Source organism: Temnothorax nylanderi, unplaced genomic scaffold (assembly GCF_030848795.1).
Source record: "Temnothorax nylanderi isolate EJ_2023f unplaced genomic scaffold, tnyl_v1.0 TNYL_tig0052_pilon, whole genome shotgun sequence".
NCBI lineage: Eukaryota > Metazoa > Arthropoda > Insecta > Hymenoptera > Formicidae > Temnothorax > Temnothorax nylanderi.
The window spans coordinates 469,512-492,945 of record NW_027249114.1 but is presented as its reverse complement, the minus strand read 5'-3'; the positions used below and the strand labels follow the sequence as shown (position 1 = coordinate 492,945).

Sequence of the window (23,434 nt, the reverse complement as noted above, 5' to 3'; positions counted from 1 at the left end):
CTAACGATTAAAAAAACGAACAATTAAAAACAACAAAGAACAACAATGAAACTGACAATTAATTTACAACTTTTTAATTTTTTATTATAAATACAAGGTTTGTAGCTTGAAATAAGATGCTATGCTAAGTTGTGGTGGAAAAAATGAAATAATACAAATGTATGAGTGCGTGATTTCAAAGTTACATGGCGTTATAGACATAGAGGATTAAATTAGAGGAATAATAAGAACTAATTAATTAAAAAGGCGCAACTGTCATGATTACTCAATAGATAATGATTACATGTTTGCTAATTGGACTGGAATTAAAAATAGGACAATATTTGTAATTAAATCTTATATTTAAGATATCGTCTCGAATCTCGAGCGTTTTAACTGGATGGAAGACTGGACTTGAAATAATCTTAAAATATTAGATCGGATTACAAATATTGCTCGTAATTGTAGATTTAATTATTACAATTGTATTACATACAAAATTACGTAGACTACGCGTCTATAATTGCGTGAATACATATTCGCGAATCGTACGGACGGTCAAAGATGGAAATAAATTCACAGGATTCGATTTCAGGGACTTTAGACGAAGGGCGTCAAGATCCTCGCTTACATCACCATCCGCGCACAGGTGTGAGCGCGCGCACGCGCGCGTTGCGGCCGCTCGCGTGCGCGCGTGGTGTGGTGTGGGGTCGGAGCGGGCGAGAGCGGAGCGGCGCGGCGACGACGGCGGCAGTCGCGACGCTGACGTGAGCCCGGTGTATCGCGCGGAGCGCGAGGTTTCGCTCGCGGTTTTCGTCTCGTGCACGCGAGCGAAGGCGGGATATACCTTGATTCGAGTGCCCCGAGGTGATTACCGAGATCCGAATTGTGATATCGAGAATTTCGCGCGGAGATGTGACCGATCGTTCGACGTCGGCGACCTTGGCGGGACGGTGAGTGACCTCTCTCTCTCTGCGACGCCGCTCTTCTTCCTCCTCTTTTGCGCCGCCACGGAGCACACACGCGTGTGTGCGAAAGCCTCTTCTTCTTCTTCTTCCTTCTCTGCTCCTTCCCCTCCCCCTCGTTTGCACGCCGCTGCATAGGCGCTTTCCCACGGGAAAAGTGACCTTTTAATTGCCACGCCGGTTGCCGGTTAACGAACCGAGGCTCGTTAACATCGAACGTCCTCTCTTTCCCGCGTGGTTTTTCCACCGACGCGAGAAACGCGCAGGCTGTCAATCGATGACAGGTCGCGGTCGGTTGGAATTGACTTGTAGAAAAAATACTATAATATTAAAAAATAAAAGTCATCAAGAATATGAGACACTTAACTGTCGTTTATAAAGCATGAAAAATTTATCTATAAAAATTTTGATACTTAAAAATTTGAAAATTTGGAGACTTTTAAACGTGAAATTTTGGTGATTGGGAGAATCTGAAGTTTTATTATTTGAAACTCCTTTTGATAAAAGAGGAAGAAAGAAAGAAAGACAATTCTGTTATTTTTTATTATTTTACTTTAATAACTATAAACGTATCTTGCATAATTCTTCCTTGACATCACACATAATGTTTTGATGTTTATAATATGTAATGGATATATGTGTGTACGTAATATATAGTTAAAGTTAAACCATGAAAGCATAGTTGAAAAAAGGATTAATTAAAAGATTATTTTACTGTTTTATAAATTTATTTTAACAAACGTTTATGAAGAAACGCACTTTACGAGACTTATCATCGAATTTAAAATTGAAGGAATTTACAGAAGATTACAGAAAGAATAAAGTTAGTCGATTTTAAAATCTTGTGGCTCAATATTGAATTTAAAATGATCAACTTGCTTCATATCTGTTATCACCCTTCCGAGCGTCCGAGAAATCTCCCTTTAAATTCGAAAGAGAAAAAGTCGTCAAAAAGACTCGGGCGAGATCTCGCCCCGAGAGAGGAGACGCGCAGGGTCTCGGGGGAAATCCGATTCGGGGAAGACCTAAAACGAAAGGCCTACGCGAGAGCGTCGGGGAGAAAGCCTCCCCCGGTATACGACACGCGTTGCGACGCGTGCGTTCCTCGGGCGAGCGAATCAATATTTGGAGGGTAGGCGTTTGCGTCCCGACGAACGGCGTCGAGGCCGACGGAACGTGAGTCACTCACCCCTCGTCCGAGAAAGAGAGAGCGAAAGGGGGCTGCTGACCTCTCTTTCGCCCCCTTTTTCTCCGTGTGCCGACACGGCCCTCGCGCAGCAGCCCTCGTTACGAAAGTCTCGTTGTTTTTCGCAGACTTAAGCCGTTCGCACATTTTTATTTTTATATTCTTTTGTTTTAATTTTAACTTCATAGTCGCATGGATCTTCTGAAGATCTACTTTTTATAAGTGTGACAACACAAGATAAATATCGTATTAGTTATATTATATTAATTTTGATTTTTTTTATTGTTTTTAGGTTAATTCAATTGATTATTTAAAACTTATTTTAACAGAATTCTCAATTATTAAAAATTCACGTTATACTTATAAAGCCTGATTGTATTAGATACTTGTGTATAAAATTATGTTATTAAATTTAATTTATATATAATATAGAAAATTGAACGATTCAAAGAAATAACTATCAGTCTCAATATTTTCTCTAAGGATACGAAAATCGAATCGAAACTGTTCCAGAGAATCTTATTGTTAGTATCTTATAGTCTTCAGAATACCCTATAAGATAAATTCATCCTTCGTTTCTCCGGCGAACCCGCGGATCAATGCATATGGATATCTCTAATTGAGACACTCGTCGGATTTTCGGATGTCCCCGGTCAAACTACTCAGCCACCCGTTATGAGCGTGCTGGCGCTAATTTACAAGCAGGCTCTCCGCAGGAGCGTGAAGCGCGCCAAGTACGTGCGCGCCTAAAGCAAACCCGTTCGCGCGAGGGACGCGCACGTACTCGCGGCGGTGGCGGTGGGAACAGGTTCCATAAAATCGACCGTTCTTCCGTGGAACCCTTATCCGTGCCGGGCATCTTCGGTGCCCGTTTCATCGCGCACCGCCGCGCATCGATACGGGCCACCGCTTTGAGAACCTCCTCGCCGGATTTTTCGGCTTCGAAACGATTCTCTCGAGATAATCTCGAGATACGGCTCCGCGTCGTATAAATCTGGCTGAGTCAACCGGAGATATCGAGGACTGTCGTCAGGTTTCGTAAGTGGCAATGAAAGAGTCAGGTGATCCGAGGAATACGTAAAAATTCTTTGATAATTAAATTTGCATATTTCCGAACATTGCATTACCGTATCCATAAACTCCAATCATGCGTTTCCAGTTCAAAGACTGTTATGTAATTAAAAGAAGACGATAATATCTCTTAAGATTTCGTGAGCGATTATTTTTGCAACGACTGTGAACTTGCATGCACGTTATTGGAATGATATACTGTTATGCGGGAAATCGAAGGACGCCGAAACGCTACCCTCGCCGGCGCGGCGCGCCGGTGATGTCGATGCGTGTTTCGCGAGGCGCCGCGCACCGTCCGTCGCGTCGGCGACGAAAAACACTGGCCGTGGCGGTCGTATACGCGTCGCGAATCGATTCCGATCGGATCTGTGTGTGCCCCTGAGTTTATTCCACGCCCAAGCAAATCCGACGACGATCCCGTTCCCCCTTCTGGCTACCGGTAACGAGCGAAACGAATATACCTCGCGGTAATTCCCTCTTCCTCCCTTTTCTCCGACCTTACCGTTACGCGAATATGGTTTTGTACTCTCGGCGTAACGGTGCGCATTGTATACGACCGTCGGCGTCGCGGAAATGAAGAAATTTCTCTACCGAGCGTATTGCGATCGTATTGTCACCGTGAAAGAATGCAACGCATCGGAGTACGTTCCTCTCTGCGCCCCCTTTTTCCGCGCTGTCATTCGCACGTCTTTTCCTCCGACAATGAGCGGGGTGTCGGCGAGTTAACTTCGCCGCTGGAAGCCACAGCTGGAAAATCTCCCCGGCAATTGTGTCTATTAAGATCAAGTGAATCCGAACGGAGTATATATATATATGTATCTTAATTTTCAATAAATCTGTTTGCAAGCGCGTAACTTCGAAACTTAAATTATTATCGCAGAAAATTAAAGTAATTAAAATAACTCAGATTTATGTCCAGATGTAGTTTAGCGATAACGACATTAAAAAGGTAAAAGAGCGATTAATGATTTACACGGTTTGATAAGTCTAACAATGATGCGAGAGAGTTGCGTATTAGATACGCTAGCGTGCTCGATCGCGTGACTCTCGGATCTTTGCTTCTTTTTCTAACTCGCAGATTTCCTTTCATCAATCAAAATTAATGTGCAGAAATAGGGGATAAATCCAAGAGAAAAATCGCGCGACGTTTACACGTGATTTTGAAATCCCAATGGGACATCAAGCGTGCCAGCACGATCGATCGCGTGACTCTCTAAATCGCTACAATTTTTCTTTCTATTTCCCGCGTCAGACACAAGATTTCTCTGTTATCCGTAATTCTGTATTTAAATAAAAGTTTAACACAAATAGCGTGCCAAGTGCGGCCGATTGCGAGGACTCTCGAAACGTTTATCTTTTTCTCTCCACAGCATCGTTCACGCATACGATACTCCCGTCAGCTCCGCCGGCATCGCGCGATCTCTTTCGCGTCGCTTCTCTCCTAACGCTCATCGTTCGCGCTATCGCCCGAGTAAACTCGCTCGCTCGACGAGGACTCTCCTCGGAAAGAATGGAAGATCCTCGAGTCAAGTCGAGTCCAGTCTCCTCGGGAGATCTCGCTCGCCGGTCTCTCTTCGAAGTCGCGACCTTGAGCGGGAACCACGTACACCGGTTATTGTAATAGCCAGGCCGAGGGCCGTCCCTCGCGTGTTCGCGTCCATCGGGCGGACGGACCAGCCGAGCCGGTGGTTGCAGAAGAAAGTTGGCGGGCATAGAGAAACGGAGAAAGAGAGAGAGAAAGAGAGAGAGAGAGAGAGAGACGAACGAACGAGAAAACGAGAAGAAGAAGAAGAAGCGAAGGGAGAGTCGCTGACACCGGCCGCCAAGAGGAGGACGCCTCTGGCGATTCATCAGAGTCGTCCGGGATGTTTTTTTCGTCGAAATAATCACCGGGCCGATTCTTACCGATCCCTGCGTGCCTGCCTGTTCTGCCCTTCCTCCCCTCGCCCGTCCCGCTCGCGTACCTACGCAATCATAATGAGATGCGATCCCGAACGATTCTTCTCTCCGAGGCCGTTTATTACGGCATAGGAGATTACTTATAGGGGAGAAAAATTTCGCTCGACGAAATTTCGCTTCGCGAAAGGCGTACGTTGAGTCTTCTTCGCATCCCACTCGCGAGATACTCGCCCGCCGAGAGGATATCGTTAATCGAGGAACGCGTATGCGTGGTATGCGAGATCGTTCGTAGGCCGCTCCACCAACGGGCGAGGAGGATACGACCGTGCGACGCGCGCGCGTGCATCTCTTCCGCGTCGCATTCTTCGGCAGGAGGCCGTTCCATAAATCTGTGCGATCGTTCGACGAGTTTCCTGCGTACGCGCACGCAGATTATCCGCAGAAATAAACTGTATCTCGCAATCTTCCCTTTATAGATAACGGAATCGGCATCAGCTTCCTCCGAGAAAGACAGCGGGGAACCTCGGATTTATTAGTGCGCTTTTTATAATGGAAGATTAAAATTTTTTTTGTGATTTACATATAATTTAAATATGACTTTTTAATTTGCGAAAATTGATTTAGCTCTATTTTAAGTCTAAGAAGGTTTGGCAAAAAAATTTAGCTATTTTAGGAACATATTTTAAGAGTATAGCTGATTGAGAAAGCGGCAAAGTTTTTAAAAGCGAACTTAATCTTTGATATTCATGAAGAAAGAATTCACTTCCTTCTTTAAATATCTGTTCTCAAACTATCAAACATATTCTCAACATTTCCAAATTTAGATTTCATAATAAAAGTTTAGCTACGTCTTTCCCTCTTTCGGAGGAGAGTCGATTGGTAAATAGAGACAAATACTTTTTATTATAGCCATTTGTAGGCTGAGTACCTTCGGTAGCCTGCGCTACGACGACTCGGTAATCACATAAATGTCCGGAAGACCGGTCTCCCGCGCATATATGTCTCTATTAAAACGGTGAAATCGCGCCGTTTCTTCCGTGGTAGGACCCGTCCGAGATAACAGGCTCAGGCTGATTCACCGAAACAGCGTACCGACCCCGACGCACGCATTTCGGGACCTGAAAGGGTCCAGAGGAAGGCGCGCGAGATAATTGTCGGGACCGGATTCCACGACAAGTTGAAGCCCTTCTCGATGTAATTAATAGTTACACCAGTGGGCCAGCCAGTTTCATTTAATAATAAAATAGCACGCCCTTCGCGACGACCTGAAAAGGGGAGAGATAATTTGATGGAATATCTTTTATATACGTGCGCATTTTTTATCTACAACCTTCGGAGAATATTTCTGAGAAAATACTTTTGGTGAAAATAATCCCTTTATTTTTGTTTTAAGGAATAATATTTATTAGAACAATTTTTATTTAATTAATCACGATCGTGAAGATTATTCAATATCGGAATAGTGTACCATACGTAGTAAATGAACGAGATTCCTCGCGTCAACAACTATTGGGCTTTTAGAGATAAGAAACAGACGGTGCGTTAACGTTAAAAGATCGATCGTCTGAAAGCCGCGAGAAATTTCTATAATATCTCGGGGAGATGCCGAGCGCAGCCTTCGGCTGAAGTATTTTTCGAGACGATGGCAAGATAACCACGCGTCTAAGAGCTTTAAAAATCTGCTTGGTCAGGCGGAAAAATTAATGTCCCCACTTAGGCGAAAGATATCTAAATGGTAATGATGCACTAGTAGCGCGGATAATTCTAATAATCACTTTAAAACGTTATGGTTTTTTCTCTTTTCCTGATGCTCTGTGAAAAGTTCTTTTCTATTTTAAATGCAGTGCCAATATAAGCGAATGTCTTAACAATTATAAAACAATTATAAAACTTGTATGAATCTTCAACTAATGTGTAATAAAATCTTTTTATTGAATGGAGATACTTCTCTCTGATATATCAAATAAACAAGATTAGTAATTTTTGAATTCGTTTAGCTTTAACAACAAACAGAGATTCTGGCTCGAGGAAGTTAAAGTTAAAACAAACTTATATCTCTTTTCATGCGAAAAAGTGTCGTGCTCGAATTACCAAGCGACAGTACACAATACGACGTGGCGGCCCTTTTTCCTCGCCCTTTCTTCATCACGTTACCTGTGGATAAGTCTCTAACCGTCGCGGCGGGGGCCCGGAGGCTCGATTGGGTCCGCGTGCCGGTGCGCCGGCCGTACGGATTGTACCGAGAACCGGATCGGCTAGATCCCCCCGGGCGACGTAGAGGACACGATCGTCCGATCCGGATCGGCTGGACCGAGGTAAAGTATCGGACTATCGCGCTCGCTCTCGGCCACGGTCCATTCTGATGGTCGCCGGGATCTCTCGCGGGGACCGACGAGCGGAATAATCTCGCCGCGCCGCACGAAACGGGAGGATGGACCCCGCCGCATCTTCACGCGATTGCACGGTGCATTGCGTCGCATCGCGGACTAAAGTTTCTCGGTCTGCTCGACGAGTTGCACGCGAGATTCTGCACACAGGCGTTTCGCCATTTGAACGCTTACGTTGGATGCAATAGCGTTCAACGGGAAGACCTAGCAATGTTGAAATCAGATTGACGAGTTTCACAAAGAGATTCTTTCTGATATTTTTTTTAATCTGCATATCTGCGTGCTAGAGAGCTTTCTCCGATTATAGAAACATAATAATCTATCTTAGAAATAAACTGTTCAAGTTATGGTGACACGTTTAAAAGACACGGTACTCGTATCGCTCAGATGAATTAGTTTCTTTTTTGTATCAGAATAAGATTTAAAATAGACAGAAATTTGAAAAATGTCACGTTTTGTATTTAGCTTTAAAGTGCGTTTTCTCAATCTCATCAAGGCTGTAGAGAAGCCTAAGATCTCTGTACATAATTGATTAACCTATACGAATCGTCGTTCTTTCTGACACGCTTAAAAAGTCGTCGCGTTAACATCGACGAACCATAGGAGCAACAAATCGGTCCGATCGAACGAGATGCGGTTTGCGGGTACTTGTTATAGCAGTCGTTGATCTAGAGACGCAACGATCGAGTCTCGAGACGCTCGAGTACAGGAATCAAATGGCTATGTTTATTGTGTGGTAAACGTCAAGCTCTTCCCTCTTCATTTGGAAATCTTACTTTAGTCAAACATGCTTCGGATTAAGACATCTTGGGAACTCCGACAACGTCATAAAAGATCTAACGGCACTACGTTCCATTTGTTCATCCACACCATTCTATCACGTTCAATTTTTTCCGTGCCGATTCTTTCGATTTCGGTTTCTATATTTTCATCGATGCGTTCGTGGTCGCTCGCCGCAGATAGCGAATAGCCCGGATCTTACAGTTATTTCTTTAAAAAGTATACGCCCTGGAATCAAACGGCTCATTGAATTTCTCGGGGTGTGAAATTGAATTCTCGGTTATGTAGGACAGGCACAATAAGATGAGCAAAATAGACGGCTGGAATTCATATCAGAACTTCTCCTCGTGTAGCTTATGATATCAAGCCGCATTGTGCGCGACTTTTTGTCAATGCAGCTTCATATATTCAGGTATTTTTAATATCTGATGAATAGCATCTAGTTTTATCAACAACAATTTTCAAAATGTACGACGCAAATGTGGACAGAGGAATGTTTTTCATTTAGCGACTCTCGTCCGCCCCGCGAATTCGCTATTTTATATATTTCAACAAATCCGAAAAATTCGTTTCAAATTATGCGCCATGCAATTTAATACTCTTTTCCTTCCTCTTTCGAAATTTTATTGAGAAAGTAATTTAATTAATTAATCATTTTTCTATAATTTTTTATGTGTAACCAATTCGCAATAGAAAGTTAGTATACACTTACATTAATTCACACAATACATCTTAATTATTATAGAATTATTAAATTATTCTTGCGTGTACGAAAATGAAAGGAGTCGTTGGGATAATATAGAGGTAATTCTTTTCTCCGGACAACTTAGAATTATTGCGATAACTGTAATTAAAGAAAGCAACTCTTTTCATCAAAGAGGGGTAGATAATTATCTGTTCTTCAATTGACTTGCAAATTCTATTATCTATCATTTAATATAAAGAAAACGTTATATTTTGAATTGTATGAGAGACAGAGTATGTGCTGCATAAGCAGACAGATGTGCAACGAGGATCACGATGAACTCAAGATAAAGATCGCGGTCTTCCGTTCTTCCGAGCGTAACAGCGGACGTCGCATTCCTGCATATTAGACCTGCCATTGTTCCTCAAAGTTAGATGTCAAGGGCGCACATTCGAAAAGGACACTCGTACACCTTAAGCTTTCTCCGACATTTATTTTGAAAGTAGATATCACTCACATATGTAAAATTATTACTTTCGAATGTTTTAATCGTAACATAATAAGATGAGCTGTAATGATATCGTGAGACGACTAATTACCCCGTCGACTTAAACCGGTCTGACTGAGAATCAGCGATGATATCTCCTACATATTGTAATCGGAGAAATTTTTCTTGTGCCTCTTCACAAGACACGAGTACGCGCGATTCCGTTGCTCGCGATCGACTTTCTCAGGATCGCGCGCGCGTGCGCGCGCGCTGAAGTCGAGCGTGAAAGAAAAAGGCCCGGAGCCCGTCGACCGAATTGAAGCGCGATACGCGATGTAAGCATGCGTGTAACACGAATCTAGCCGACGAAAGGCCGATATATCTTTGGGGCACCACGCTGCGAGGGCACGGCCGGAAGCAGTTCTCGTTTCCCACGTCTTGTACTGACGATGGAAGGTGGCTTCTCGCGCGAGGGGGGAAACGCGTGCACCTCGAAAACCGCCGTCCGGCAATTATGATACTTCGCCGTAGCGAGAAGACGATTAAACTCGAGCGAAATACGGCGTAAGAACGAGACTCCGTCGTCACGTCCTTATATACGCCGACGACTGGTCCTTACCCGCGCGACCCGTCTTCCAGGTCGAGTTAAAGACTGCGCGAGGGACAAGAAGAAGTCCACGCGAGATTAATTCCAGTCGCGATGTTATCCGTCGTGATTTACTATCACCCTTCGCTTTTCTCGATTCCGATATTTTATCGAACTCGAGTTACCTCGAAGTAATCACTTGAAAGAAGCAAAAAGTTGCCTTTTTTCTAATTATTCTAATGAAAAAAAAGTTATCTTTATTATTTTAATAAGTAAGTTACCTTCCTAACTACCGCTAATGACTATTCCATCGATTTTAATTGTAATGACGAGTTGGCCTCGCGAATTTTTAAGCAATCTTTCCTCGGCAAAAGACTCGACATCGATATATCTTTCCCCAGGTGAATCCCGGCGCATCGGCGTATTAAATCCGCGAAGGACCCGCGAAGACAGGTAGATTATGGGACATGCGTCAGGAAGAGGACAGCACAGACCGCAGGATCGCACGGATTGAGTGCGTGTCGTCATGGCGAGGTGGAGATGGATGCTGCTGATCCTCGCGACCGTCTGGACGCTGGGCGATGGCTACCTGGCGGTGCTACCGTCCAGCACGCCCGTCGGCACCGTCGTCTTCGAGGCCGGGGTACCGCAGCTGGGCGGTCGTCGCAAGTACGAGGCGTCCAGCGAGCGCACCGCTTGGTTCGCTCGGAAGCTCCTCAAGGTCCATCCACACACGGGCCGCGTGACCCTGGCGAGGACGCTCAGCTGCGACGGTCTCCAGTACCCGCGTGTCTTCACCTTCTACGTCGACTCGACGAGCTCCCGCCTCGGTAGACCCACCATCGACTATTACAGCTTGCCGCTGAGGATCCTGATCACCGGATGCGGCGGGGAGAATCGCGACCTGGCGGCCACCAGGGGCTGGATGGCGGAGACTCTGGCCTCTTACGCGATGCCCAGCACCGACAGGTTGGTATCGGATATTCAGGTTTAAATAAAATTTAGATAAGACTGAGCTAGTGACTCGTAATATCGGTTTCTAATTTGTTTGACAAAATATAACTGCAGCGATAAAGTATAAGCACTTGAAAAGTAAAAAAAGAAACTGTTCTGGAAAAGCAGAATTTGGTCAGAATGGTACATTAATTAAATTTCGTTTGTTATAGTTAGAATATTTATTGTTAGCCGTACAAAATAAATCCGTATAAATCTACCAATAATCTTATTGTTAAACTTCAGATTTCAGTATTTAGCGTAGCAAGTTTAATGTTCTAAATAATAGGAAAAAAATAATCCACACAACTGTTGACCCCGTTAAAAATGTAACCATTATTTTTACTATTTAACTCTTCGTATTTGAATCTCAAAGCAACATTTTATTGCATGAAGAGCACATGGGAGAAGATAACAATTTCTTTTTTGATAGAAAATTTGCCTTCGATATATTATAATTTATAATCAAAAGAAAAAGAATTAACATTCAGCTTTGCAAAGGATTAAAATTCATAGCTGAAGATTCAATTACATCGATAGGTTTACCGAGGTATGCCTACGGACGTCTCAACTGGTGGCAGCTCTCCGCGACTTTCTGCCGCAGACGGCATTGAAGGAATGCGAAACGAGATGGGGTGGAGTGGCGGACCCCAGGTTCCTCGTGGAAGGCGCCGCCGGGGACCTGGTTTCCGCCACCGAGCAGTGCCTGGTCGATCCGTTGTGGAAGGTCTCGGTCAGCATGAACTTGCGCTGCGCCGGCGATTCGCGTCTGACCGATGCCGAGCATCGGCTGAAGATCGTGTTCCATCACCGTCAGCTGGACGACACCGATCTGGGCAGGAGGGTCAGGCGAGAGCTCAAGAATCAATCGCCGTATTTCGAGCAGCCGCTCTACGTCGCCGCGGTGGAGGAGGAAAGGGAGCCGGGGGTGTATGTGACTTCGGTGAGGGCTAGAGATCCCGAGAACGGCGCCGTACGGTATTCCATGAGCTCGCTGATAGACGCGAGGTCACAGGCTTTATTGGCTCTCGATCCGGTGACCGGAAGAGTGACGACCCGTGCCAGATTGGACAGGGAGAACGTCGACGTGCACTATTTTCGGGTGCGTATCGAATTCCAGAAGTAAAAAAGAATAAAAATTGAATGAGAAATATAAGCCTTGCTCTAACAATAAAAATAAATTTAATGAGAAGCGTTATTCAAGAGACACGCGTCTCTCCTCTTTCTAAAAAACGTATTAACGAATCTACGGTTAAAATGAAAACTGTAAAGGTTTTTAGTCAAGATAAATACAAATCTCGTTTGTCGAATAGGTGTTGGCGGTGGACGACTCGTTTCCTCCGCGCACCGGCACAACGACTCTTCAAGTTAACGTGTTGGATACGAATGATCACACGCCCAGCTTTGAGGGGCCGGAATACGACGCGTCAGTGCGCGAAGGTGTTCCCGTAGGTTCCACAGTGATTACGGTCAAGGCTACGGATCAGGATACCGGAAGAAACGCCGAAGTGGAATACTCTATCGTCTCCATCACGGCGAGCGGCAGCACCACGCATACGGAGGATGCGGCGACATTCAGAATCGATCCCAGGTTAGTGTTACAGATATATTTAAGAATCGTGCGAAATGTGTGTCACTTCGCATGATCTTTGCATTGACAAGACACATCTTTGTGTATATCTCAGATCCGGCGTGGTTACCACGCGGACTGCGCTCGACCGCGAGCAAACCGAGATTTACACGGTAGTGCTCAGCGCCACGGATCAAGCGACACCTCCTTCGGCGCGACGTAGCGCGAACGCGACCCTGGTGGTGCGTGTTCTGGACGACAACGACAACTACCCGCAGTTCACCGAGCGCACGTACTCGGCGGCCGTGCCGGAAGACCTGGACTACACGACTAACCCGGTGATAGCCCGTATCAGGGCGACGGACGCGGATGCTGGCGCCAACGCGGCCGTCCGCTACGCCATCATCGGCGGCAACACGCAGAACACCTTCTCGATCGACTCGATGAGCGGCGACGTCGCCCTGGTGAAGCCACTCGACTACGAGTCCACCAGGAGCTACAAGATCGTCATACGCGCCCAGGACGGCGGCTCGCCCGCGCGTTCCAATACCACCCAGCTGCTCGTGATGGTTAGAGATGTGAACGACAACGCGCCGAGATTCTACACCAGCCACTTCCAGGAATCAGTGTCGGAAAACGTGCCGTTAGGATATTCGGTCCTGAGGGTGCAAGCGTACGACGCTGACGAGGGTAACAACGCGCTCATCAGGTACACCATCGGCGCGCGCGACTTCACCGGCGCGTCCACGGAGAACTTCCCCATCACCGTGAACGCGGAGACTGGCTGGATCTATACGACGAAGCAGTTAGATCGCGAACAGTGCTCAAGGTATTAATCTCTCCCGTCGATTATTATTAAATTGTTATTTAACCGACGTTGATAAAAGTTTGTAGAAAACTAATATTTAAAGCTAGTGTTAGAAAAATATATAAAATAATTCGCGTTCGCACTTTAATAGTCTTACTTCAGATTCTTTAGCAAGCTCTTTTACGAGAAATTCTCATTTCTATTTCAGGTACCAATTCACCGTGATCGCGGCGGATTCTGGTGAGGAACCAAAATCTGCGAGCGCGACAGTAATTCTGACGGTGACCGACGTGAACGATAACGATCCTTACTTCGAGCCAAAGAATTACGAGGCTGTGGTATCCGAGGACGATCCGCCGGGCACCCCGGTCGCCTCGGTGACCGCCACCGACCCGGACGAGGACGCCAGGATCCATTACGAGATCACGGGCGGCAACACGCGCGGCCGCTTCTCCATCGCGTCGCAGAACGGCCGTGGCCTCATCACCGTCGCCCAGCCACTCGACTACAAACAGGAGAAGCGGTTTGTGCTGACGGTGACGGCGTCGGACAGCGGTGGCCGCACCGACACCGCCCTGGTCTACGTCAACGTGTCGGACGCCAACAACTTCTCGCCGGTATTCGAGAACGCGCCGTACTCGGTCTCGGTGTTCGAGGACGCGCCGATCGGCGTGACCGTCCTAGTGGTGAGCGCCACCGATTCCGACGTCGGCAAGAACGCCCAGATCACGTACAGCCTGGCAACTGACAACGGCGAGCAGACCGTCACCGAGTTCACCATCAATCCACAGACTGGCGCGATCACGACGACGAAGGCGCTCGATCGCGAGCTGGTACCCTCGTACTTGTTGACGGTGACCGCCCGAGATGGCGGAGTGCCATCAATGTCGGACACCACTGATGTGGAAATTTCCGTTACGGATGTAAATGACAACGCGCCGGTCTTCGAGGCGCCGCAATACCAGGGTTCGATTCCCGAGGACGTTTTGGTAGGCACTAGCGTGCTGAGGGTAGCGGCGACTGATGCGGATACCGATCTCAACGGCCGGGTAAATATAACTTTCTCTGATAAAAAAAAATAATGCTACATAATATAATTTGATAAACGAGGAATATGGTACATCAAATGGCTCTCTTATATAAATAAATACGAATTTTAATATTTTTAATAAAAATCTCGAATTTGAGATATAATTAGCAAATTATAGAATACAGTCAACTGATTGCTTTTATCACTTTTTCAAGTGAAACGACGATTATAAATATTGAATAATTTTAATAATTAAATCATTAACTCTGAATAAATATTATAAATTACACTTATAAAGAAATAAAGCTTAATAAATAGCAGCAAGACTACAAATTTTTAATACTCTTTCCATTCTTCTTTCTAATAAACTCAATATGATTGACCTAGGTAAGGTACGCTCTAGAGGACGACGGCGACGGCGCGTTTGCGATTGACTCTACGACAGGCATCATCAGGACCGCGAAACCGCTGGACCGAGAATCGGTGGCACATTACATCTTGAGGGCCGTCGCCATAGACCGCGGCTCGCCCGCACTCTCGTCCGTCGTTCCCGTCGCTGTCAAGATCGAGGACATAAATGACTCACCGCCCGCCTTCGAGAAGGACAAGATCGTTCTTTACATCGCCGAGAACTCGCCGATCGGTTCGACCGTAGGCGAGATCTACGCTCATGATCCGGACGAAGGACCCAACGCTGTGGTGCAGTACAGCATCATCGGCGGCGAGGACTCCAACAGCTTCAGTCTGAATATCCGCCAAGGCGCCGATCGGGCCGAGTTAATCACCCTTGAGGAACTCGACTACGAGTCGCCGAAAAAGAAGTTTGAACTCGTGGTGCGAGCCGCGTCGCCGCCGCTACGCTCGGACGCGGTAGTGCAGATCCTGGTGACCGATGTGAACGACAATGCACCGATACTCAAGGATTTCCAAATCATCTTCAACAATTTCAAGGACTTCTTCCCGACCACGCCGATCGGCCGGATACCAGCGGTGGACGCCGACGTGACGGACAATCTCGTTTACAGCATCCTCGCAGGCAACAACGCGAATCTGATCGATCTCAACAGGACCACCGGCGAGATCCGGTTGTCGCCGCAACTCAACACCAACGTGCCGCGAGTGGCTACTATGGAGGTTGCCGTGACGGACGGCATCAACGAGGCAAAGGCCACGATGACGTTGTCGGTGCGACTGATCACCGACGAGATGCTGCTAAATTCGATCACAGTAAGACTGGACGACATGACGGTGGAGGCATTTCTCAGCCCTCTTCTGGGTTACTTCCTGGACGGCTTGGCAGCCATCATTCCGTGCCCACGCGAGAACATCTTCCTCTTCAGTGTCCAGGAAGACGCGAACGTGCATGGCAAGATTCTGAACGTGAGCTTCTCGGCGCGCAGGGTCGAGCCGGGCACGGTTGACGAGTTTTACAGTCCGCAGTTTCTTCAGGAACGGGTATATCTCAACCGCGGTATCCTGGCGAGATTGGCGACGGTCACCGTTCTGCCCTTCGACGATAATCTCTGCGTCCGCGAACCTTGTCTGAACTTCGAGGAGTGCCTGACAGTGCTCAAGTTCGGCAACGCTTCCGGCTTCGCCAGCAGTGACACGGTTCTCTTTCGGCCTATCTATCCGGTGACCACGTTCGCGTGCAGGTGCGCCCGTGGCTTTACCGGCAGTCGCGAAGCTTACATGTGCGACACCGAGGTGAACCTGTGCTACTCGAACCCCTGCATTAACGGCGGCACCTGCCACAGACGAGAGGGTGGGTACTCGTGCACCTGCCGGCCGGACTTTACCGGGGTAAACTGCGAGATCTCGCTGGACCGCGACGTTTGCTTTCCCAACGTTTGCAAGGGCGGCTCTCAGTGCACCGTGAAGAATACCGGCGGCTTTACCTGCGAGGGTTGCCCCGTGTCCGCTCTGGAGAGCGTAACGCCTCTCTGCGAGTTGAGGGCACGCAGTTTCGGCCCGGCAACATTCCTCACCTTCGCTTCCCTCAAGCAACGTCATCGTCTTCATCTTAGACTGAAATTCGCTACCGAATTAGCCGATGGTCTGCTGCTCTACAACGGGAGGTACAACGAACGACACGACTTCATCGCCCTGGAGATCGTGGACTCGCGCGTGCAGTTTAGCTTCTCCCTCGGTGACGAAGTGACGAGGGCGACGGCGAGTATTCCCGGCGGGGTCTCAGACGGTCGGTGGCACGATGTGGTGGTCTCGTACATCAACCGGACGGTGACGGTGTCTCTGGACGATTGCGACGTCGCGCTCGCTTTAAAGCACGGGGAGAAACTGGGTCCGAGATGGGCCTGCGCCGGCAGAAGCGAGAGAATCCTCGAAGAACGTTGCGGGCTTGTCACCGAAACCTGCCACAGGTTCCTGGACTTGACTGGACCGTTGCAGCTGGGCGGTCTGCCGGCGATTCCATCCAGCTTCCAGATCCGGAACAAGGACTACGTCGGATGCATCAGCGATCTCTACATCGATCACGTTTTCGTCGACTTGAACTCCTTCGTGGCCGACAATGGAACGAATGCCGGTTGCCCCGAGAAGGCCGCCTTCTGCGCCTCGTCGCCCTGCAGGAACAACGGCAAATGCCGGGAGATCTGGTCGGGTTTCGTATGCGAGTGCGAACACAACTTTGCCGGGCCTACCTGCGCCGAGGAGATCGGCGCACCGTACGGCTTTCACGGCGACGGTATGCTCGGCTTCAACCCGTTACTGCGACCTATTCAGTTACCGTGGATGACGGCTTTGAGTCTCCGAACTCGCGCACGACAGGCATTCGTCATGAGCGTGCAGATCGGCCAGAACAGCTCGGTCCTGTTGGAAATCCGAGACGACAAGCTGGTCGTCTCGCTGGACGGCGCCGATGTAATCCGAACTAGCGGTACAGTTGCGGATGGCGAGTGGCATCGCGTGGAAGTCGTCTGGCAGAGCGGCCACGTGTTCCTGGACACGGACTATCGCGAACGACCTGTGACCGTGCCGCTACCAGCCAAGCTGCAGGGTCTGTACGTCGGCAGAATCCTCGTGGGCGGTCCAGACCAAGCGACCAACGTCGATCTGCCGTTCTTCGACGGCTGTCTGCAGGACGTACGAATCGGTACCAATCAGAGCGTCCTTCAGCGGCCGACCGTCCAGGAGAACGTCGACTCCGGTTGCCCGTCCGAGACCCAGTGCAGCTTGGAATGCCCGCAAGCGTCGGTCTGCATCGCGCAGTGGCGGTCGAGCGAGTGTGTATGCGCGGCTGGCCGAGTCGGTCGCGACTGCGAACGTGTCTGCAACCTCGAGCCCTGCAACGACGCCGGCACCTGCATCGAGGATGCGACCGACGTGCGGCGGGGTTATCGATGCGAGTGCGATTCCTCCGACATATCCGGAGATTACTGCGAGACGAAGAGTGAGCAGCCTTGTCCGGCGACATGGTGGGGCTCCCCAATCTGCGGGCCCTGCCACTGCGACGAGACCAAGGGCTACGACCCCGCTTGCAACAAGACCACCGGCGAGTGTCACTGCAAGGAGAATCATTATCAGCCAAACGGACGAAAGGAGTGCATTCCGTGCGAGTGCTACACAACTGGCAGCTTCGGGCCTCGTTGCGACAGCGAAACTGGTCAATGCCGCTGTCGGACTGGGGTGATCGGTCGTTCGTGCACGGACTGCCCAAATCCTTACGCCGAGGTGAGAGAGTGGAATAAAATGTTAAATTAAGAATAAGAATTCCCATCAAAAAAGCAAAACCTATTACAAGGTCAATTGATGAAATATATTGTAGTTAGTATTTTCTTGGGACTTCTAAATATACTGAATTTACTTTTAAAATAAAATAGTACCGTCTCTAATAATAATTTTATTTTAGAAAGATCCTTAGCAATGTTAATTAAAACGTCGATATTTATTTAATAAATTAGGTGACTCTGAGAGGCTGTGAGGTGGTCTACGACGGCTGTCCCAGATCGTACTCGGACGGCTTGTGGTGGCCGCGGACTCTCTTCGGGATGACGGCCATCGAGGACTGTCCCGGCACCGCCGAAGGCAAGACCTCCAGATCCTGCGACGACAAGTTGGGCGGCTGGCAACCGCCCGATCTCTTTAACTGCACCTCGGAGGCCTTCGTCGAGCAACGATACCAGCTGGCGGCTCTGGAGACCAAGGATCTCATGCTAAACACGTACGTGGCCGTGAAGATGGCGAAGGACGTTCATAGGGCGGTAAATATTACCAGAGATATGTACGGGGCGGATCTTTTGGTGGCGGAATCTTTGCTGGTGGCATTGCTGCGTTACGAAGAAAGCTTGGTGGGTCTGAACCTGACTCACAGCCAGGACAAGGATTATGTATCCCACCTAGTCGGAATAGCCGGAGCAATTTTGCGGTCCAAATACAAGGAAAAATGGGAAAAGATAGGAGAACTTAACGGAGACAGCCCCGATAAGATTCTGGACGCTATGGCGAGGTACTTGAAGACTTTAACGGCATCTCAACATGACACTTTTACCAATCCCTTCGAAGTAGTCGACGATAACGTTGGTGAGTGATCCTACCTTCCTTTCAATTTTATTATCTTAATTAATAAAACAATTTGTTTTAGAATTTTCATAAACTATTTAGTACTTTTAGATACTTTGTTATTTCTAGGTATTTGTTGTTACTTCGAGTTTCTCTATTGAAATTAATACAATTTTTTTACTTTACAACATTTTTACAAAAATAAATCTGCGCACGATACACGGCAATGATAAAATTTAATTAAATAGTAATTTTAAAATACATAAAATAACACATGCTCTGCTAAAAGTATATTGCATTTTATTGCGCGAAGAAATTATTTTTTATTTTATTTTTACTAAATTATATGCGTCACATTTTAGTGCTAGGTCTAGACGTCGTAACGTCAGAAAGTCTCTTCGGTTACGAGGCCGCCGAGTACAAGGAAGATCTCACCTTATCAACAGCGAGGCCCGTGGAAGCCGACCGGAAGATCGTTCTGCCCGACACCTCTGCTTTTCTGAGCTCTTCGACACACTTTGGTCCATCCATTAGCTTCCCAAAGTACAACAACTACATGGCTGATCCCAACAGATTCGATCCGCATTCGAAGATCCAGGTGCCGCTCAACACGTTAGGTATCAAACCCCTCATACAGGGTGAGCTGAATGTCAAGAACAGTCTGAGCAATCATAAGGCTGTGCTGAGTTACGTGCAATACAAAGAACTCGGTGCTCTCTTGCCGCAAAGGTGCGTTACATTGCTTATATCAATTAATTATTTTTCTTAACGTGATAAGAATTAATTATTTATCTTATTAATTATTATATTTATTGAATCGTAGATTCGATGACTCGGTGGCAGTTAGATGGGGAGTAGAAGTAGCAGTTGGATCGCCTGTAATGACCGTTTCGGTGTTGGTTCCCTCGGATGACGGCTATGAGTCCTTGACAGGAATCCCTTTGCAGTCACCGGTTCAGGTCAGACTTTGGCTTACCGAAAACGATGATTTCAAGACCAGAACAAATCCGCAGTGCGTTCATTGGAGCACGGCGAGGGGGTAAGAAAAGTTAATTGATTTCTCACTGAATTAAGAAGTTCTAATTTTTTATGAAAAATTAATTTAATCTAACAATAGATTTAATTGGTACAATTTATTTGTACAGAAATTAGAATTTCATTTTATTCAATTTTATAGTAATCTGCATAAAATAATTTCTTTAATAAATTTCAGAGTCGGCGAATGGAGCCGAATGGGCTGCACGACGGAAGTCGAAGACAATTCCCTATCCTTCGGCACTATCGTGAACTGCTCTTGCATGCAACTGTCCACCTTCGCCATACTGACAGACGTTCTCGACCTCGAATACGTTCCCGAGCCATCCTTGCTAGAGGATGTCACCAGTTACAGCGCGTTCATGCTCGCCTTGCCGCTGCTATTATCCGCTCTCCTGATCCTGGCGTTGATCCGCGGCGGTGGCACCAATTCCAACAGTATCCACAAGAATCTGGTGTTGTGCGTTCTCGTGGCGGAAATCCTGTACCTGGTCGCGCTCAAGGCCAGAAATCCTCTCATCTCCAACGAATTCCCGTGCAAGCTCACAGCGATAGGACTGCATTACGCTTGGTTGAGCACCTTCGCCTGGACCCTCGTAGACTCCGTTCATCTCTATCGGATGCTGACAGAAATGAGAGACGTGAACCACGGCCAGATGAGATTTTATTACACTATGGGGTATGGTCTGCCGGCTGTCATCGTTGGACTTACTATCGGCGTCAGAGCCGATCAGTACGGAAATTTCTACTTGTAAGTTGATTTTAGTGATTTATTTCTTGAATATATTTTCAAAAATGTCTACTTTTAAAACCTCAAAATCCAGAAGTTTATACTGTTATAACATTAAAAGTTACATTATTAAGTAAATAATAATATTAAAGATAATAAAATTAAAGATTTAAATTAAATAAGATGAGACAATAATATAATTGTAAGTTTAGTGACAATCTGTATTATAATATTATTCTTTCACGATTTATCACAATTATTAGAATATAATTTCGAACTTTTAAATAAACGTTTTCTAGTTACATAAATTTTTATTTGGTTTTCCAGCTGCTGGCTGTCCATTTACGAGACCGTGATCTGGTCGCTCATAGGGCCCGTCTGCGCGGCCGTGTTGGTAAACTTCTGCATTCTCGTAATGTGCATCCGCGCAGCGTTTACTCTGAAGGAGCACATCATGGGTTTCGGAAATCTGCGGACGCTCTTATGGCTGTCTGTAGCCTCGTTACCTTTGCTGGGATCGACATGGACTCTGGCGGTTCTAAATGCGTCGGAGAACTCGTCGATGCTATCGTACTTGCTGAGTGTCGCTATCGTGGTCCACGCGGCATTCAGTCTGATCGGTTACTGCTTCATCAACGGCAGGGTGAGGAAAAATTTGTATCAAAGTCTGTTGAGGTGTATCGGCAAAAAGACGCCTTTGCTAGAAGGGAGCATGGGCAACGGAAGTAGCAGTCAGAATGTAAACGGCCATTCGGTACGTAATTTAAAATTTATCTCTTGTTATACAAAATGAATCAAACATTGAGCGCATTAACATTGACGATTACGTTTCAGCGTTCGGCGCTAGCTTATTCTTCGACCTACAACGGAGCGGAAGCCGTGTGCAAGAGAGTCCACGTCGGCGTTTCCACGAGCAGCACGACTTCAAGAAGTACAAATAAAACAGGCTCAAGCCCTTATCGCAGTGATACGCACTTAAGACACACGTCAACGTCCACGAGCAATTACAATAGCGATCGAGATCCGTACTTGTCGTCGAGGAGTCATCGATCAGCGCTACACTCTCGACAAGGTATATCTTTTAAAGACAGCAGACGAAGAAATTTACTAGCTATATTAAAGTTGATTTATAAATATAAAGTTGAATCAATTGATTAGATAATTCTTAGAATCTTCAAGTTAATGTCACGTAACGTTTCCAGAATCTACGGAAGTGAGGGGTCAGCGCAGAGAATCGGAATCAGACTCCGACGGCTCGCAGGCCGAAGGAGGCGGCAGGAGCCTGGACCTCGCCAGTTCGCATAGCTCCGATGAAGACGACGTCACGTCGAGATCTCACAGAAACATGGGGGTGTCCACGCAGCAGCACGTCGCCCACAGCTACCTGCCCAACATTCACACCAATCCTGCCGAACACTTGAACATACTTTGTTCGAACGCCGAATTGTTCCCCAACATCAAACCCATTTACGCCCCCCGATGGAGCTCCCAACTGCCAGAAGCGTACTTATCGTCAAATGGTGAGATTACACATAAGTTTAAATTAAGAACAAAAAAGAAAACAACGTGTAAAAAAGTCTTAAATCATAATACAAAAAATAGATGATTGTAAAAAGGTACGGAAACCAAATAAAGAGACATATGAAATTAAATTAAATCAAATTGAATAATTTAAATGTCTTATAATATACAATTATAAAAAAGATATAAGGTCTGGTGATGGGGTTTTTGAGAACAGTTAAGAAATAATACTATTCATTGCAGTGATGGACGTGCGCGGTAGCCAATGGTCCGGCGGCACCATGTCAGACAACGAGATGGCCTCGAACAAGACCTCGAGCCCGAACCCGCTGCCGTATCCGGAGATGAGCTCGCCGCAGAAGAACCAGCCGGACGAGAACTACTCGGAAGGTGAAGAGAAGATGCACCATCTGGGCGAAAAGTATCTGTTTCCATATACCGCCGAGGAGGACCACACAGTGTCGCCCACCCCGTACATGCTGTCCATGTCGTCGCGCATCCTCGCCTCCAGCATGAGCCATCACTCGCAGACCTCGAATCACGAGAACCTGAGCGGTTCCGAGCAGCGTTACGGCAGCCTGAAACGCGGCCAAAGTCTGCACGGCTCCCAGCATGACAACCTCAGCGGTTCCGAGAGGTATGGCAGTCTGAAACGCGGCAAGATGGGCACCCCCACCGTTCTGGAGGACAGGCCCGAGTACATCCTGCCGATGAGCGGCAGGATACTATCCAGCTCGTTGACCCATGACCTGCAGCACAGCAACGAGTTGGCGGCGCTCAGACAGCAACAGCAACAGCAGCAGCAGCAGCAGCAATACGAGCAGACTATCACTGAGACCGAGTGAGTAGTACGAATATATATATCACCCTTGGATTTGGGATATTTATCTTTTAATCGGGTATCGGATGGCTTTATAAATAGACGCAAAGTAGAGAGCTTGAATGAGCTTTTTATGTACAATGGATTTGATGCTTGAATCAAAAATATAAAGATAACATTTTAAAGAGAAAACATTTTAAATTGCTTTCATAGAGTTTTTTTTACACATATATCGCCTATGAAAATAATATCTTTTTTTAAGAGTAATATATAAAGAGTAGCTTCTCTCAGCAAATCTTAAAATGAATATACATACTTTAGAAATGAAAAATGGAGTCATGAGAGCTTACAATAAAAATTGACAAAGTCGTAGAAATAAAACCA

General features: G+C 46.8%; 1 protein-coding gene across 1 annotated transcript; it reads left to right on the top strand.

Moving 5' to 3' along the window:
* Positions 1-751: 751 nt before the first annotated feature.
* On the top strand, positions 752-23,356 carry Stan (protocadherin-like wing polarity protein stan). Its single transcript, XM_071706486.1, has 15 exons — positions 752-932; positions 10,427-10,994; positions 11,559-12,120; positions 12,332-12,609; positions 12,704-13,417; positions 13,605-14,445; positions 14,814-18,116; positions 18,347-18,965; positions 19,307-19,673; positions 19,768-19,983; positions 20,158-20,730; positions 21,037-21,463; positions 21,544-21,781; positions 21,912-22,229; positions 22,474-23,356. Exons 2-15 carry the CDS (start codon positions 10,552-10,554, stop codon positions 23,073-23,075), a joined length of 9,501 nt encoding a protein of 3,166 aa, XP_071562587.1. The 5' UTR covers positions 752-932; positions 10,427-10,551; the 3' UTR covers positions 23,076-23,356.
* The last annotated feature ends 78 nt before the right edge of the window (positions 23,357-23,434 follow it).